This window comes from Semicossyphus pulcher, unplaced genomic scaffold, assembly GCF_022749685.1.
Source record: "Semicossyphus pulcher isolate SPU_LCO1_2020_fin unplaced genomic scaffold, fSemPul1.0.p SCAF_23, whole genome shotgun sequence".
NCBI classification, from domain to species: Eukaryota; Metazoa; Chordata; class Actinopteri; order Labriformes; family Labridae; genus Semicossyphus; species Semicossyphus pulcher.
The window spans coordinates 11,376,269-11,390,607 of NW_027211697.1; the positions used below are offsets into that span (position 1 = coordinate 11,376,269).

General features: G+C 46.3%; 1 protein-coding gene across 2 annotated transcripts in view; it reads left to right on the plus strand.

Annotated features, from left to right (window-relative positions):
- tex2 (testis expressed 2) overlaps window positions 1-14,339 on the plus strand; it is a 49,019-nt gene that overhangs the window by 27,750 nt on the left and 6,930 nt on the right. For both annotated transcript variants that reach the window (XM_069673964.1, XM_069673965.1), the window contains exons 3-8: window positions 2,490-4,254; window positions 7,678-7,878; window positions 9,799-10,162; window positions 10,717-10,985; window positions 12,583-12,726; window positions 12,823-12,922. In XM_069673964.1, the coding sequence (XP_069530065.1) occupies window positions 2,515-4,254; window positions 7,678-7,878; window positions 9,799-10,162; window positions 10,717-10,985; window positions 12,583-12,726; window positions 12,823-12,922 (2,818 nt within the window). In that variant the 5' untranslated portion in view covers window positions 2,490-2,514. The remainder of the gene's footprint in view (window positions 1-2,489; window positions 4,255-7,677; window positions 7,879-9,798; window positions 10,163-10,716; window positions 10,986-12,582; window positions 12,727-12,822; window positions 12,923-14,339) is intronic.

Consider the following 14,339-nt stretch of genomic DNA (forward strand, 5'->3'; position numbering starts at 1 on the left):
TCGCATCAAGATGACACACACAAACCCCACTGTAGCACAGCCATGTGAATGGCTGGCTGGGAAAGTCAAATGCTCTGTTATTCCATCCCAGCAAACACAATCTCTGGAGATGCGGTGCCAACCAGAGACCCCCCGAGGGCCGCCAGGGCTTTCTCAGAAACTCAGACAATCACACAAGCAAACTGCTCTGTTGTTCCCCCCCGTCCCTTCTTCCATTACATTTTTATCAACAAGCAGAGAGCCTGTGTGTGTGTGTACTGTGCCTGTCTGTGCATGGGCCTATATTTGTGTGTGTGCCTGTTTGATAATGCTAACCAGGGATGATGGCCTCTATGCGATGTGGAAGAATAAGCAGGCACAATAACTCAATAACAACTCGAGGCCTCATTCGGTGAAATCACTGCATGATGGATGACTTTGGTTCTGCCGTGTTGTGACTACACAATATACGCCTTGTTCCTGTGATCACTGGAGCCTAACAGCTTCTGTGTTGGTGTTTATGTCCTGCATATTGTTATGCTTGGGTGGGGGAATGAGGGTTTGTTGAATTAATGTACATGTTTATGGTTTTGAGGATCCCATAAAGCGCAGACATAATGAAACACGTGGCAGTCATAGCCTAATAAAAGACAAAATTAAAGACTTTAAAGCGGGGTTAATATCCGACTCTAAGCCGGCATCGGAGGTAGTTACAGAGGCGAGACGGCGTCTGTGCAAACAGCGGAGCCGGCAGGGTGGAACAGCGCTGTGTGTGTGTATGTGAAGCACGCGCTGTTTGTTTACACCCTGCGCACGTTTTGCAACGCCCGAACGCTTTGTAAAAACACACACTGGGGCGGCTTTACGTCGGCGTTGCTTGGTCCAATGTAAAATGGCAAAGGCTGCTTCGTTGCGGCGCTGCTGAGGCAGAACTGCAGTGTAAAAAGAGGTTTCTGATACCTGTGGAGTAGCTTAGCATCATTTACAGTTTCTCTCACACTGGTGCTCTGTGCAGGCCCTCACACAGCCTCTGCCTGAGACGACTCAGTTGGCTCTGTCCCTACAAGCCCGCTTCCTTCTGATTGGCCAGCTTTCGAAGCCTGCTGAGGCTGCACTTTGTGACGTCACGAAGTGCAGCGTGGGGAAAAAGCTGTGTGAAACCTGGCGTCCACGGCAGCCTGCAGACTGAGCTGAGAAGCCTGGGGATTACTCCAACATACTTTTACCTGCAGATTTGAAACTTCACCCACGTTTAGTCTGGACATCCAACATTGTAACATTATATATATATGTCTTATGTGAAACTCTCACTCTTAAGTGACATGAAAAGACCATTTCAGAATACTTCCCTCTCTGGCATTTTAGTTCTTTTGAAAGCTGTGCACTTTGCAGTCGAATCAGGACACACATGCTCTTACTTTTGTACTTATAATATTGATAATATAATATTAGAATAAATCTGTTATTTAGATTTTTCTGTGTGGAGTTTGTTCTCCCTGTGTGTGTGTGGGTTCCCTCCGGGTACTCCTCACACAGTCCAAAGTCATGCTAGTTAGGTTCATTGGTACCTGTGTGTGTGAGCGTGAAAGTTTGTCTTTCTCTGTGTCTCAGCCGTGTGATTGACTGGCGGTCAGTCCAGTGTGTAACCCCGCCTCTCGCCCAATGACGGCTGGGATAGGCCCTCCGCAACCCTGAACAGGACAAGCGGTATAGCTAATGGATGGATGATTCAGTCTCACTGCTCTCATTATCACAATTACCAGCAGCTTCCACAGCTCCAAATGGCACACAGACAAAATAAGTGACTAACAAAACATTAAGCGACTAATGATTCAGATATTTCCCTCAGGAATTGGTGGAGACCAAAAAAGATTGTCATTGTTGAAGAGGTTACTAAAAACATGAATACGAAAGCATATTAATGTCCCCCTGTATCGTCTTGATATGTAAATAAGCCACTTTTTGCTAACATGTTAGCATATGTCAGTGTTTTGTATTTAGCTTGTTACGCTGCCCTCAAGTGGACAAAACGATCAATTCAAGCTGTGAAAATAAACTTAAACCAACAAACCAGATTTCTGACAGTAGTTTTTTGTTCTTCTTTCTGCAGTTAAATATATCTTAAATGTCGGTTTCCCTCATGTGTTCTGAAATAACTAAAAAAAATAATTAATCATGCTATTGTGGGAGTAAGTGAGTGAATGAGTAGGATGCGAGAGGGCAGACCTGAGAGCGACTCAGCTACAGCCTTGCATAATGAGGGCTAATGGATTGGGTAGCATGGATATACCTGTCCAGCCCACCTACATTAGATTAATGAAGAGCTGTGAGGTCGTTTTCTTCTGTCCTAATTATGTGGAGGGTGTGGAGAGCAGGTGGGGATATTGGAAGTTATTTAATCACATTGCTTTTTGCACTTTCTCAAACACTGTCCTTGCACCAATGTTTCGTACCAACGTTTCAGTGTTGATTAAAAGTGTGCTGCTTCTGTCTCTGTCTGTCTCTCGCAGGCTGTGAGCCCTGTGCAGGGTGGTGATGAGCACTCAGGGCAGCAGCAGCAGGGGAAGTGGCCAGCATGCCGACACTCCTCCCCCACGTCACGTCCCCGGACCCAAGCTGCAGGTGCAGCGCTCCCTCTCCCGTGACACCATCACCATCCACTTCTCTGCTCTGGGGAAGGAGGAAGACGACGAGGATGAGGAGCTCTACGGGGTAGCTGGAGATAAATCTGGGCTTGATGGTGCAGGGGGACCCCAAGGACTAGAAGCTTCAGGGCCTGATGAGCAGTCTGTCGCCACGGCCTTGGAGGCAAAGGAGGAGCTGCTGTTTGAGTCTGCTGGTGTGGAGCCCTCCTCAGTGGGTGCTGTGCTTCCTGTTTTATCTACTATCCTGTCTGACCCTCAACCACACACGCCCTCTCCAGCCATGACTATCATACCCATCTCCACCAACTCCCATCTGAGCTCCAACCCTCCTGCCAGCTCCTCCTGGCCCTCAGATCGACCCACAGCCAGTCCACCGTCTACAAGTTCCAGCTCATCCTCACCTTGCAAGTCTGCAGCGCTGTCCTCCTCCAAGCCGTTCCTCAGCCTGGTCAGGTCCTTGTCCAATGACGTTGAGTCTCGAGAAACCACTCCGGCTTCTACCACAGCTGCAACATCGCACACGAGGCACCGTCACTTGATGAAGTCTTTCGTCAAGTCTCTTTCATCAGACACTTCAAAGGTGGACCATCAGGACGGGTCTCCTCATCACTATCTTCACCAACCCTCTCATCAGCAACAGCAGGCACAGCAGTCCCAGCGGCCTCCGCCTCGCAACATGCAGCTCTTCAAACAGTTCTCCCAGCCTCGCTTATCCTCCTGCCCCGTCATTGTCCATCAAGCAGGTGGGGACTCCAAAACAGCCCCTTCTTCCCCCATCATGTCCCCAGATGGCAGGTCTTTCTTCAAGGTCCAAGAGGTGGAGGCCAGGATAGAAGATACGAAGCGGCGGCTGTCAGAGGTGATGTCAGACCCCCTGCAGCTTTTTAGTAAGATCATGGGAGATGAGTCTGGAGTGGGATCTGTTGGAAGCGCCGCTCATCGTGCTAAATCACTGTCCTCCAGCGCGTCAGAGCTCAGTGGAGTGACAGCGCTAAATGGACATGCAGAAGGTAACAGCAACTATAGCATCAAGGAGGAGGAAGGGGCAGAGGGGGAAGAAGAGGAAGAAACCCCCACAGGAAAGGGCCCTGACTCTGTTTTTTTCTCCTTTCCTTCGCTGGCACCGACCGCGGCCCTCTCTCAGACCTCCGCATCCACTTTCCCAAAGTCTCCGTCCCTCACTCTGGGCCGCTGCTCCATGTCGGCCCTGGTAGCTCGACAGGAAGACGAGGACTTCTGTGAACTGTACAGCGAAGACTTTGACATATGTACTGATACAGAAACACCAGATGGGGATCACCCAGAATCCCGGCAGCCCCATACTGGTAGCACTGGGTTGTGTAGTGAACTTGACACAGAGGAGGAGGAGAAAGTAGAGGAGGAGTTGGAGACTGTACCTGTGACTGGTCTCGTTTTTCTGACACAGTTGGTGTACTGGTATCTAATCCTCCCAGTGCCTCCATATGTATGCGCGGTGGTGCATGGGATAGTTGTTGGCTTCATGATAGTCTTGCTGGTCCTTTGGTTGTCCTCTTCTCGACGCTCCTCGTTGGTTACAAGAAGATGGAGGCGAAGGATAGAGCACTGGAATGTGGCCCAGCTGGATATCAAAGAACCAGGAATCTTCAAGGTAAGGACAAGCTCTGTATCGTTGGCCAAGTTTGAGTCTGTTGGGTTTTCCCGTTTTTTTCTTGCCATTGAGGTCTTGCTTTGGTGCAATGTTTCCAATTGACCCTTTGCTAAGTCCCGCCCACCTTGGTTACTGTTGCTATGCCTGTGAGCTTTGGAAATGACGCATAGGAACAAAAGGTTTTGGAATCGGTCCAGTAGGTAGCTTCCGCCGTAGCCGCGGTACAGACTAGGGCAACTGCGCCCGATCAAAGTACGTCCACTAAAATTGCTTGTTTTTACCACTGACAGGCTCAGATTGTTACTCCAGGTAACATAACCGAAATGATCCCTACAAAGATCGTCCTTTTTTTAGAGAGTAAGTTCCTTTTTGTGTAACCAGAAACAGTGACATTTCTAGGTAAAGAAATTTGATGCATGTAAATATGTTAGGTCTGCTTACTCGATAGATAGTTGCCCGTTAGTTCCCTGTGTTCTTGACCGCCTTCTCTAGTTAATTTTGGGCAGGTGAAAGAATGTCTGCAGCACAGCCTGTTGATCAGAGGGGGGAAATCCTCCAACATGGTTACACAGCGCTATGTCCGAGGTAGGGCGCAGTTCCCCTTGTCCGTACCGCGGCTATGCCGGAAGCTACCAACTGGACCGATTCCAAAACTTTTTGTTCCTATGAGTCATTTCGACACACATTTTTTTAAATAGGGCCCAGGATTAAAAATACCGAACTTCTCCTTTAAGGAAAATCATATACAGGAACAACAATATTCTTGCACAGCAGGGTATAACAGAACTAAGTGATCCCACTTTTTCATTTTGTTTAAAGCGCATCAGGATATTGCTTGCGTATCGTGGGCTTGATCCAAACACTGGATCTGGATTAACTTATAATTAATATTCAACCGTCTTTGTTTGCTAACATGCTAACCTAGCCAAGTTAGTTAGCGTCTTACCTTGGAGCAAACAAAGGAGTTTTTGTTGATCTAAGCTGCGAGTGAGGTCTTCTACAATTTTTAATCCATGTCCGACATCTCTCCTCTCAAGTTTTTGGCTTCGAAAAAGAGAAATATATGACCCTCTAAACTTTGAGGATATCTGCTGTCGGACTTGCAGATTCAATATGCGCACCATTTTGGCATTTCTCCTTGTTCTGAAGCTTGACAGGCCTCCCGCGCCTAGTTACGGTTACTAACGTAGGATTGGACAGTGGCTTTAAGGGAGGGGCTTAGCGAAGGGTCAATTGAATGTTGAAGCTGCTTTCTTCAGATTTGCACCTTCTTTTGTGTTACAGGAAAGTCAAAGATTTGAATGCAGGCTAAGATAACCTCTACCGATCAAACACATGTAGTTGATAGCATTAGTAAGTGGATACGGCACTGCCTTTATCTTTCCTCTGTCATAGAGGATATATTGTAGCAGGTCGGAGTGCTGTCCCCAAGAGCTTTGGTTTTGTATCTTTGGACTTTATTTTCTCGTCTCTATCTTTTAACATCCTTTAACGCTCGCCGAGGATAATTTCCCCTGTTTTTTCAGTTGAATTGGCTTTGCTCTCAGGGCCTCCAATGCGACTGATAAGGTGGGAGTTTGGATGAAAATTAAACTCCATACAGCCTCATAGGGACCAGCAGCAAGATACTGAGGTTATATTACAGCTACAGTTTAGCTTTGAGCAACAAATCCAAGAGAGCACAACCCTGCCTGCCCTCAGCTCTTAGTGAACCTCAGTCAGCGCTGTGGAACTCTTCTGGAGGAGAAATGTTTATTAGTTTGAGGGAGTTATGTAAGCGTGTGTACTCGTATGTGTGTGTGCATTAGTGGGTACCGAGCTGTCGAACAGGAGAGCCTTGTGGCTAGAGGGCACAGCTGTTCCAGAAGAGGAGCTCCTGCACAGGACATGATACAAGCACATGAACAATATGAGCAAGTGCAGGGAAAACGCAGTTTCTTTTCATCTTTCTCTTCCTCTGAGAATCAAAAGAGAGACGGTGTTTCAGATGACTCACTTTATCTTTTTTGTGCTTCATGACCTTTGTGTCGCTGTACCTCCGAGTGAGAATTTGTTTTGATGATTTGTTGAGGATTCTTAAAAATACTCAAGAAGGTTGTTTATTCAAGACCCCCTCCAGTGAAAATCAAGTGTTTAACCTTGTAAACATCTCCATGTGGTGTTCTTCATGCGCCACAAGACATATCAGGGACAACATCAGCAGTCATCTCCATGGCTGGGCCTGTCTGCTTTTAAACTGCAGTGTACCAAGGACAGGCTGAACAACACGTTTTCAAACACGGTTTGTGACGTCTCAAACCTAAGGAGCCAATGCCGTTAATGGACGGGGTGACGCTATGCATTTCATTATGCGTAACCTATGGCAACCACTTTGGCGATGAGCGAGCCAGCTGTAACCGTCACCAAGCAGAACATTTTATATGTCTGAAAACATGTTGTCGAATATACGTCAGACGGATACGTAAAAAGAAATTGCAGTATAGAGAATGCAAAAGAAAAGATTAGTTACGTTTAGCAGGGAGAATTTAAAAGTTTTACTTTCTTTAATTTAAAAAAACAATTCTTATGCTGTTATCAGATATTTAAAATATATTTCTATAAGCATCGAACATGCAGTAATAGTAGCCCCTCTTAAACTGCCAGTTGAAGGCGGGATTATTACGCCTCTGTTGCGCCTCGTCTTGTAAAGCACACGGAGGCGGTATGGTGGGGTGAAGTCGGTTTGCCTCTGAGCTGTCATTGGAGGTCGTAACAGAGGCGTAACGGGGACAAAGGCTGTTAGTATGAACTGTTGGGCCGGGGCGCTGGTTTAGCTCATTTAGAGCGAGAGGAGGCACCCCGTGTACAGAGGCTACAGTCCTCGACGCACTGATCGCAGGCTCCACTCCCGGTGTGCTGATCATTTGGTGCATGTCATCCACCACTCTCTCCTCCCAACATTTCCAGTTTTTCTTCAGCTGTCCTATAAATAATGGCAAAAAGCTCTAATGCAGACATTACTTGGTTCAATGTAAAATGGCAAAGGCAGCATAACAGTGGAGCTTTGTTACGGCGCTGTGATTATTTGGGCTTCATTTACTAGTTTGAGGCGCCACATTAACTAACAAAGTTTCTCAGAGTGTCAAAACATCCCGAGAGAAAGTACCTTTCTTTCACTTACCTTTCTCTTACTTTTACAACGCACCCTTTTGTCATCAATGACTTTGAATCTTCACCGACAGGTTACCGGATGCTATCTCGTATCACTGTTCCAATAACATATGCACAATAAGCTTTTGACCAACGTCAAACATAACCTATACCCATAGAACCTTGGTGTTTAACTGTGACTCTGCTGTGTGTGTGTGTGTGTGTGTGCTGTCTGAATTATTTGAGGTCAGTGTCATAACGTCTCTCCCTCTCTCCACCCCCTCGCTCTCTCAGGGCTGGATGAATGAGATCCACAGCTATGACCCGGAGATGTATCACGCCACCCTGACCCACTCTGTTTACGTCCGTCTAGAGGGCTCCGTCCTGCGTCTGTCCAAGCCCAACAGGAACATCTCCCGCCGTGCCACACACAACGAGCCTAAACCTGACGTCACCTACATCAGCCAGAAGATCTATGACCTCACTGACAGCAAGGTGCGGTGGCTGAAGAGAAATGGAAGAAAGAAATGCTCTCATGAGTGTCTGTGCTTGTGAAATATGAGTAGAGATATTAATGTGCTAAGTGTCTGCGTCTCGTCTGGCTCCCCAGTCTATTTGTGTGCTTGATGATAAACTTAACAGATAGCGACATCAAGCACACGTCTCCTCATATTTCCCTCTGCCTGAGTACATGTTTGCTAATAGGTCATGTTCAGTGACAGAGCCACTTAGAGTCACATACTGTGTGTAAACATAGAGTGAATATCACAGGCCACTGACCCTGCACTGGCTTGGCTTCTTTGTGTGCTGACTCGATGGTTTTGTACGTCTGAGGCCAGACAGTAAGAAGACATTTGTCATCAGTTTATCACGGACGGTCGGGGTCATTATAGTCATCCTCATCATGCAACTACCCTCCTATCCGTCTTCTGAAATGGCTCCCTGAGGTGTCATTTCAGTGTCATTATTGTGTCTGTCTTGAATGTGACCCGAGTTTATTGAAGCTGTATGAAACCTCAGAGTACCACGAGGCTACACACCTCCAGATAACACAACAATCATGCTAATAGTTAAAGTTATAATCTTGAGGTTCTCAGTTTTGTTCTATTTGGCGGCACCTTATGGGGATAAAAGGTAATTGCGGGCACATACAGACCAGACAACCAGACGTCCACGGTTGGCTCCGGTTGTAACTCTTGATTTTCCTGGCTGACGGTCGCTTTCCTTTTCAGACTGTTTGCTTCATCTGAGCGTCGAGTTTGTTTCTTTTTCTTTGGATTTTCACTTCTTGTTGAAGTTGTATCCGTAGTCATCCATCTTTTCTTTGTTTGTTCAGCCATAGTAGATTACTGTTTACTCGCAACACTTGCAGAGAGCGGAAAAGCAGCCGCTTAGCTCCGCCTACCCTCTCTGGCAGACCAACCGCTGCTGGCTGATGGAAAACGCGTCACTAACTGGGCGCCGCTCTCGATTTTTTCCACGAAGGTCGCCACAGACACCCAGTCTGTAATAATGCAAATGCAAAGGCTTTCATCGGTGAGCCACTGGCTCAATCACCATTGTGTTACCTCATTCAGACATTTATTTACATGAACATCTTTGAGATTATATCTTTAAAGCTGCTGTGAGGAAGTTTTGGTTTATGTTGATTTTGGCGCCCCCTGTGGACAAAGCTGTACCTCATGTCTCTTTGCTGATTTTGTCAACAAAACATCTCATCCTGCTTTCTTTAATAGTCATATGTATCACTCATTTTTAATGTTTACCCTTGAAAAAGTTAACAAAGGCAGCGTGCAGTTAATCACTTCGTCTGACACCTACCCCCCCGCCAGCAGTTTCAGGCATTAAATATAACTATATATAGAAATCATCCAGCTTGTTGCTGATGGTCTGCTTTGCTTTTGTAGGTCATATAGAGAAATCAGAATTAATTTCAGTCTGTTTCGCAACCAGTGAAAAACTCCTCACAGAAGCTTTAAGCTATTTTAACATCCATGCAGAGAGTAGTGGTCGAATTAATTTAGATATATTAAAGATATTGTTCAGTACATCCACTCAAATGCTAGCTACAGTGCTCGCTTAAACAAGGACATTTCTTACATGTCTGGTCAAAGACAATTTTAGCTTTTGTCTGGGTAGATTCATATTAGATGAGTCATTTGAACCTGTATTCCTGCCTCCACTGATTCTTTTGGTTTCTCTTTTTTTAAGTGTTTAAAGCCTTTAGCGGCTGCACGCAGCTCGCGCCCTGGGGCAAGTCTGCCACATCATATTTGTAGTTTTAATCTGCTTCACAGTTGGATTCACATATTTCAATGTGGGCATTCTACATCCCCAAAAAACCACAGAGCACTCATCACTCTCATCATTTTTAGATGTTTCATTGTGTGAACTCGGCCTATATGCCCCCCACAGATCCAGCTGGTGCCTCAAAGCTTGGCTCGAAAGAGAGTTTGGAACAAGAAGTACCCCATTTGCATTGAGCTGGCCAAGCAGGAGGACTTCATGTCCAAAGCCCAGGGAGAGAAGCCCGAAGCTGGGGAGGACAAATTAACGGGGCTGGGTGAAAAGCTTGAACGAACAGACAAATGTGAGAAAGTCGAAGTATCAGGATCAGCAGAGGAACCCAAGCGGCCAGCCTCTGGAGGGGGGGATCTGACAATCTACCTGTTTGGGAGGACCGGCCGGGAAAAGGAGGAGTGGTTTCGGAGGTTTCTTATGGCGTCCCGAATAAAGTCAGAGGGGAGAAGCGGCAGTCTGCCCGGCATCTGCAAGAGTGGTGAGTTTGATGTACAGTATCCCACACCAAGATGCTAACAGCCATGTACAGTACATCACACAGCCTCAAACACACAGACACAAATCACTTCCCACAGTCAGAACAGCCATTCTCTCGAGTATGTTCCTGCACAGCCATCAGATCTGTGCATAAGCCCCAGCTTAGGGACTGCCAATCCCCTCAACTGAGCTAACAGATGAGTGTGAATGGGTCAGCAGGATTACATGCACAGAGAAGCAGCATATTATAGCACCGGTCTCCACTGTGCGTTATAAGCCTGCAAGGATAAGGCCCAATTCAAAGGGAAACACTAACACTGTTACAGTCCAGTGATAGAGACGGTGCAGGGTGAACAGGATTACTGGAATGATGCAGTGTGTCAGGTGTAAAGGATGCTGATTCACAGTGTTGCAGTATGATGCGAGAAGTCTTTAATTATGTATGAAATATGATGCATTGATTGGAATCACTGAAAATGCAGTTGATGCATTATTCTGTCACATTAACCTCCCCTTACTCTCCGCACCCCGCTCCACTCCCCCCTCCTCTTGTAGCCTTCTTACCCTCCCACAGCCGCAGCAGCAGCACCCAGTCCGGTGGCGGCCCGGAGGCTGACAGCAGGAGCAGCAGCCGAGGAAGCCTGGAGGAGCTCTCTCAGTCGCGCCTGTTTTGTGGCTCCACTGGAGGGATGAAGCAGAAGATGCTGTTGGACTATAATGTCTACATGGCCAAATATGTCAACCCCCAAGCACCGCCCAGAAGCCCAACTGCCACTGACAGCCCTGGGAACAGCCCCGAGAGCAGCCCCAAAACTACCAAAAAGGTAGGTGACAGAGGGGCAAAGCAAGAAGGAGACAACCAACCAGGAAAAGTGGTTTCTTAGAAACCACAGGGGCCTCTTAGGAGTTCTGGTCTTCTTGCTTGGCTGTAGTTAATATGATAAATTGTATATTTGTAAGGGAAGCAGCACCTCCAAAGAGCATTATGAAGTTCCAGCTTTTTCACTTAAAGGTACCCTGTTGATTTTTTGACCACTAGAGGAGCTAATGAGCATGTTTTCATGAGTGGACTCATGTTTTCTTTGTGTTGGCAGTTCACTGAAAAAAGGTGCTTTTCGACCAACAGGAACTTCTCTTCAAGGAGCTAAATGGTTCCTGTGGCCCACTGTTGTCTGCCACAGCGTCCTAAAGTCCTGGGAGGATTATGCAAATCAATGTTGAGCTCGGACAACCGTAGAGATATCTTGGTGTATACTTTCTCGTTGCGGGTCGCTGCTTCCAATTCCTGCTGGATGTCGTCTTCTGCATAAATGCTCCATTGTTGCTCCATCTGTCGTAGGCTTTCTCTTCATCTCAAAGCACGATGATGACAGTGAGCTAGCAGCTGCAGTCTTTTAAACATGGCGGGTGAAATAAAACGCATACTCGACCAATCAGAAACGATCAGCACTGCAGGCCCCGCCCTGAAAGTTCCTGAACCTTTGGAAAGTGCTACCCCATGAGCATGGACTTTTCCGGGGGTAAATCAATTACCCGAGAACTAAATTTAGACCCTGGTTCCTCCTATCGAGTTCCTTAAAAGGTTCCTAGTTCCTGGGGAAAGTTCCTGCTGTTGAAAAGCCCCTCAAGAGAAGAACTTCACACCTTGTTTTAACATGTTACCAGTGTCTGGAGATTGACATCAAACCTGGTGCTAATAAGCGTTCTTGTTATCTCGATTGTTCCCGCATTTTGATCAGATTAACCACATAAATGGTTTATTCCATGAAAGCAAAGACATTTTTTCAAAGGTAAGACATACAGCAGTGGTTAAAATGACTTTGCTTTCTTTAGCTAGAAGGAAAAGCCACTGCAACATGGCCTTTTAACTTGTGAGGTGGTTTTATTTCTTAAAAGTGCAAACTCCACTCAGTACCTTTAATCTTGTGGCCATGTCAGAGACTTTAGAGCGGGGTATTATGCTAATAATAAGCTTCATATTTCACTCTGTGATACCTGTTGAGTAGCTTAGCATAATTTACAGTTACAAAAAACTCTGTGTAGGCCCTCATACAGCCTCTACCTGAGACATCTCAGTCAGCTCTGTCCCTTTAAGAAACCCCGCCCCTTCCAAGCTTGCTTTCTTCTGATTGGCCAGCTCCCTGAAGCCTGCTGAGGCTGCACTTTGTGTCACAAAGTGCAGCATTGTAACATTATATACGTGAATGTCTTAAAATGTGAAACAGCATAAAACCCCCTCTTTAATTATTTGAGGGTTATATTGCAAATTTATACAAGAGAGGTCAAAGGGTCAAGCTATTTGTGCCCCTGGCCCTCTGACAGGTAAAGTTGGTGTTTAAAGTCGGTAGACCCTGGATCAAACCCTTTCCCTAACTTCATGTCAATAAAATGAAAGCTGCAGTGCCACTATGTGTCCTTCAGATACGCCGGAGTTCAGAGGAGACTGTGGAGCCTGAGGCCTGGGTCAATGCTTTTCTGGGAAGGATATTCTGGGACTTCCTGGGAGAGAAGTACTGGGCCAATGTGGTCTCCAAAAAGATCCAGATGAAGCTCAGTAAGATCAGGGTGGGTACTGGTACTGGCTGAAACAAATATACATCTAAAGTAACTCTATGATTCTCAGTTCAAGGTCCAGCTGTGAAACCTGCCTCTCTCTTTCAGCTGCCGTACGTGATGAATGAGCTGACTTTGACAGAGCTGGACATGGGCTTTTCTATTCCAAAGATCCTCCATGCCTCCAAACCCTCTGTGGACCACCAAGGTAGGAAGAGAAGCTGCGCTCGGTATGCCATGTTTGTCAGACAGTGTTCTGGATGGTCTGCTATGGAGATCGGTGTTGGGGTCGTTGCTCAGAAAAAGTATTGTGTTACTCGTTACTTTTTTAAACAGTAATGCATTACTCTACTTAATGACTCCCTGTGGAAAGCAACTCATTACATCCCAGAGTCATCACTGTGCCTGTTAAACTCTGCGTTTGTTACCTGTTGTTGAAAAGCAAGCTGTGGCTGCTTGGTCGGGGTCGGCATGCACTCAGCTTGAGCATCACTCTGGTTCTGGGGGTCTTTCGAAACCAGCTTTGTGTTCGCATGTTGCTTTTTGCAGGCGCTTGGTGATATTCCCTGTTGTCGTAATGTCGATATCTCCATCCCTCAAAAGTTGTAGGTCGCTCTGCCATTTTGCCTTATCCCTGTTTGGACTCTAGCCAAGTCGTGACGTGAGGTCAAGCGATGCACTGTGGGAGACGTGTGCATGACAGGAAGAAGAACGTCTGTGGCGCAAGTAACGAGTAACAAACTAATTGTTCGACTAGTAACGTTAATGAGTTTACTGAATTTAAGACATTACTTCTTACAGACACTGACGAAGATATATTTATTTCATACCATCAGTCTTTCTCTGCTATCCTCCATCTGTTCATACATTTTTCCTCTCCTTTAATCTTCCTTCCCTTCTTCCAACATCCTCTACTCTCTGCTCTTCTTCTCTCTGGATTAAGACATTTCCCTCTCTCCCTCTCTCCTCGGGTGACTAGCCCCTCTTTGTGCCTCGCTCTATTAAACCACAGTAATTAAACTTCATGTCTTGGGTCCCCCTCCTCCATTACTGAAACAGTGACGCACGCTGCCTGCTGCTTGTCTTGAGCCCTGCAAAGGTCGCTTGTTTTGGGGGAGAAAATGGGAAAAGAGAGGCTTAAGAAGGGTAGAAGAAGGGAACAGGTTGTGGAAGGTGTGCAGAGCAGAAAGCAGAATGAGCAGTTTCTTTCCTAATATTCAGAGTTTGTCCAACGACAGCTTAGTCTGATTTAATCTTGATATAGAAGCATTGACAAGGTAATACTCTCCATTCAGTTGAAAGCGCCAGTCATGAGTCATGCTCCTGTCAGCCCCATTTCCACAGCCGAGGCTGCAATGCTCATTAATGTGTTCTGTCTGAACCTACACGCCCACAGAAATATACTCGCAAAGCATAATCAGCGGAGCCCAGCACATAATTAGTCCTGGGGGAGCGGCATGTCTAGAAGTGCTCTGCTGTAAACCTGCATGAACAGAATAGGATGCATTTGCTTCGATAGTTACATACCTCATTTCACATCTTGTCGGTAGTGACGGTAGTTTGTGACTTCTTAATGTTGTGAGCACATGATTGGATTCAAAATGTTTATCCCATACTACAAGAAG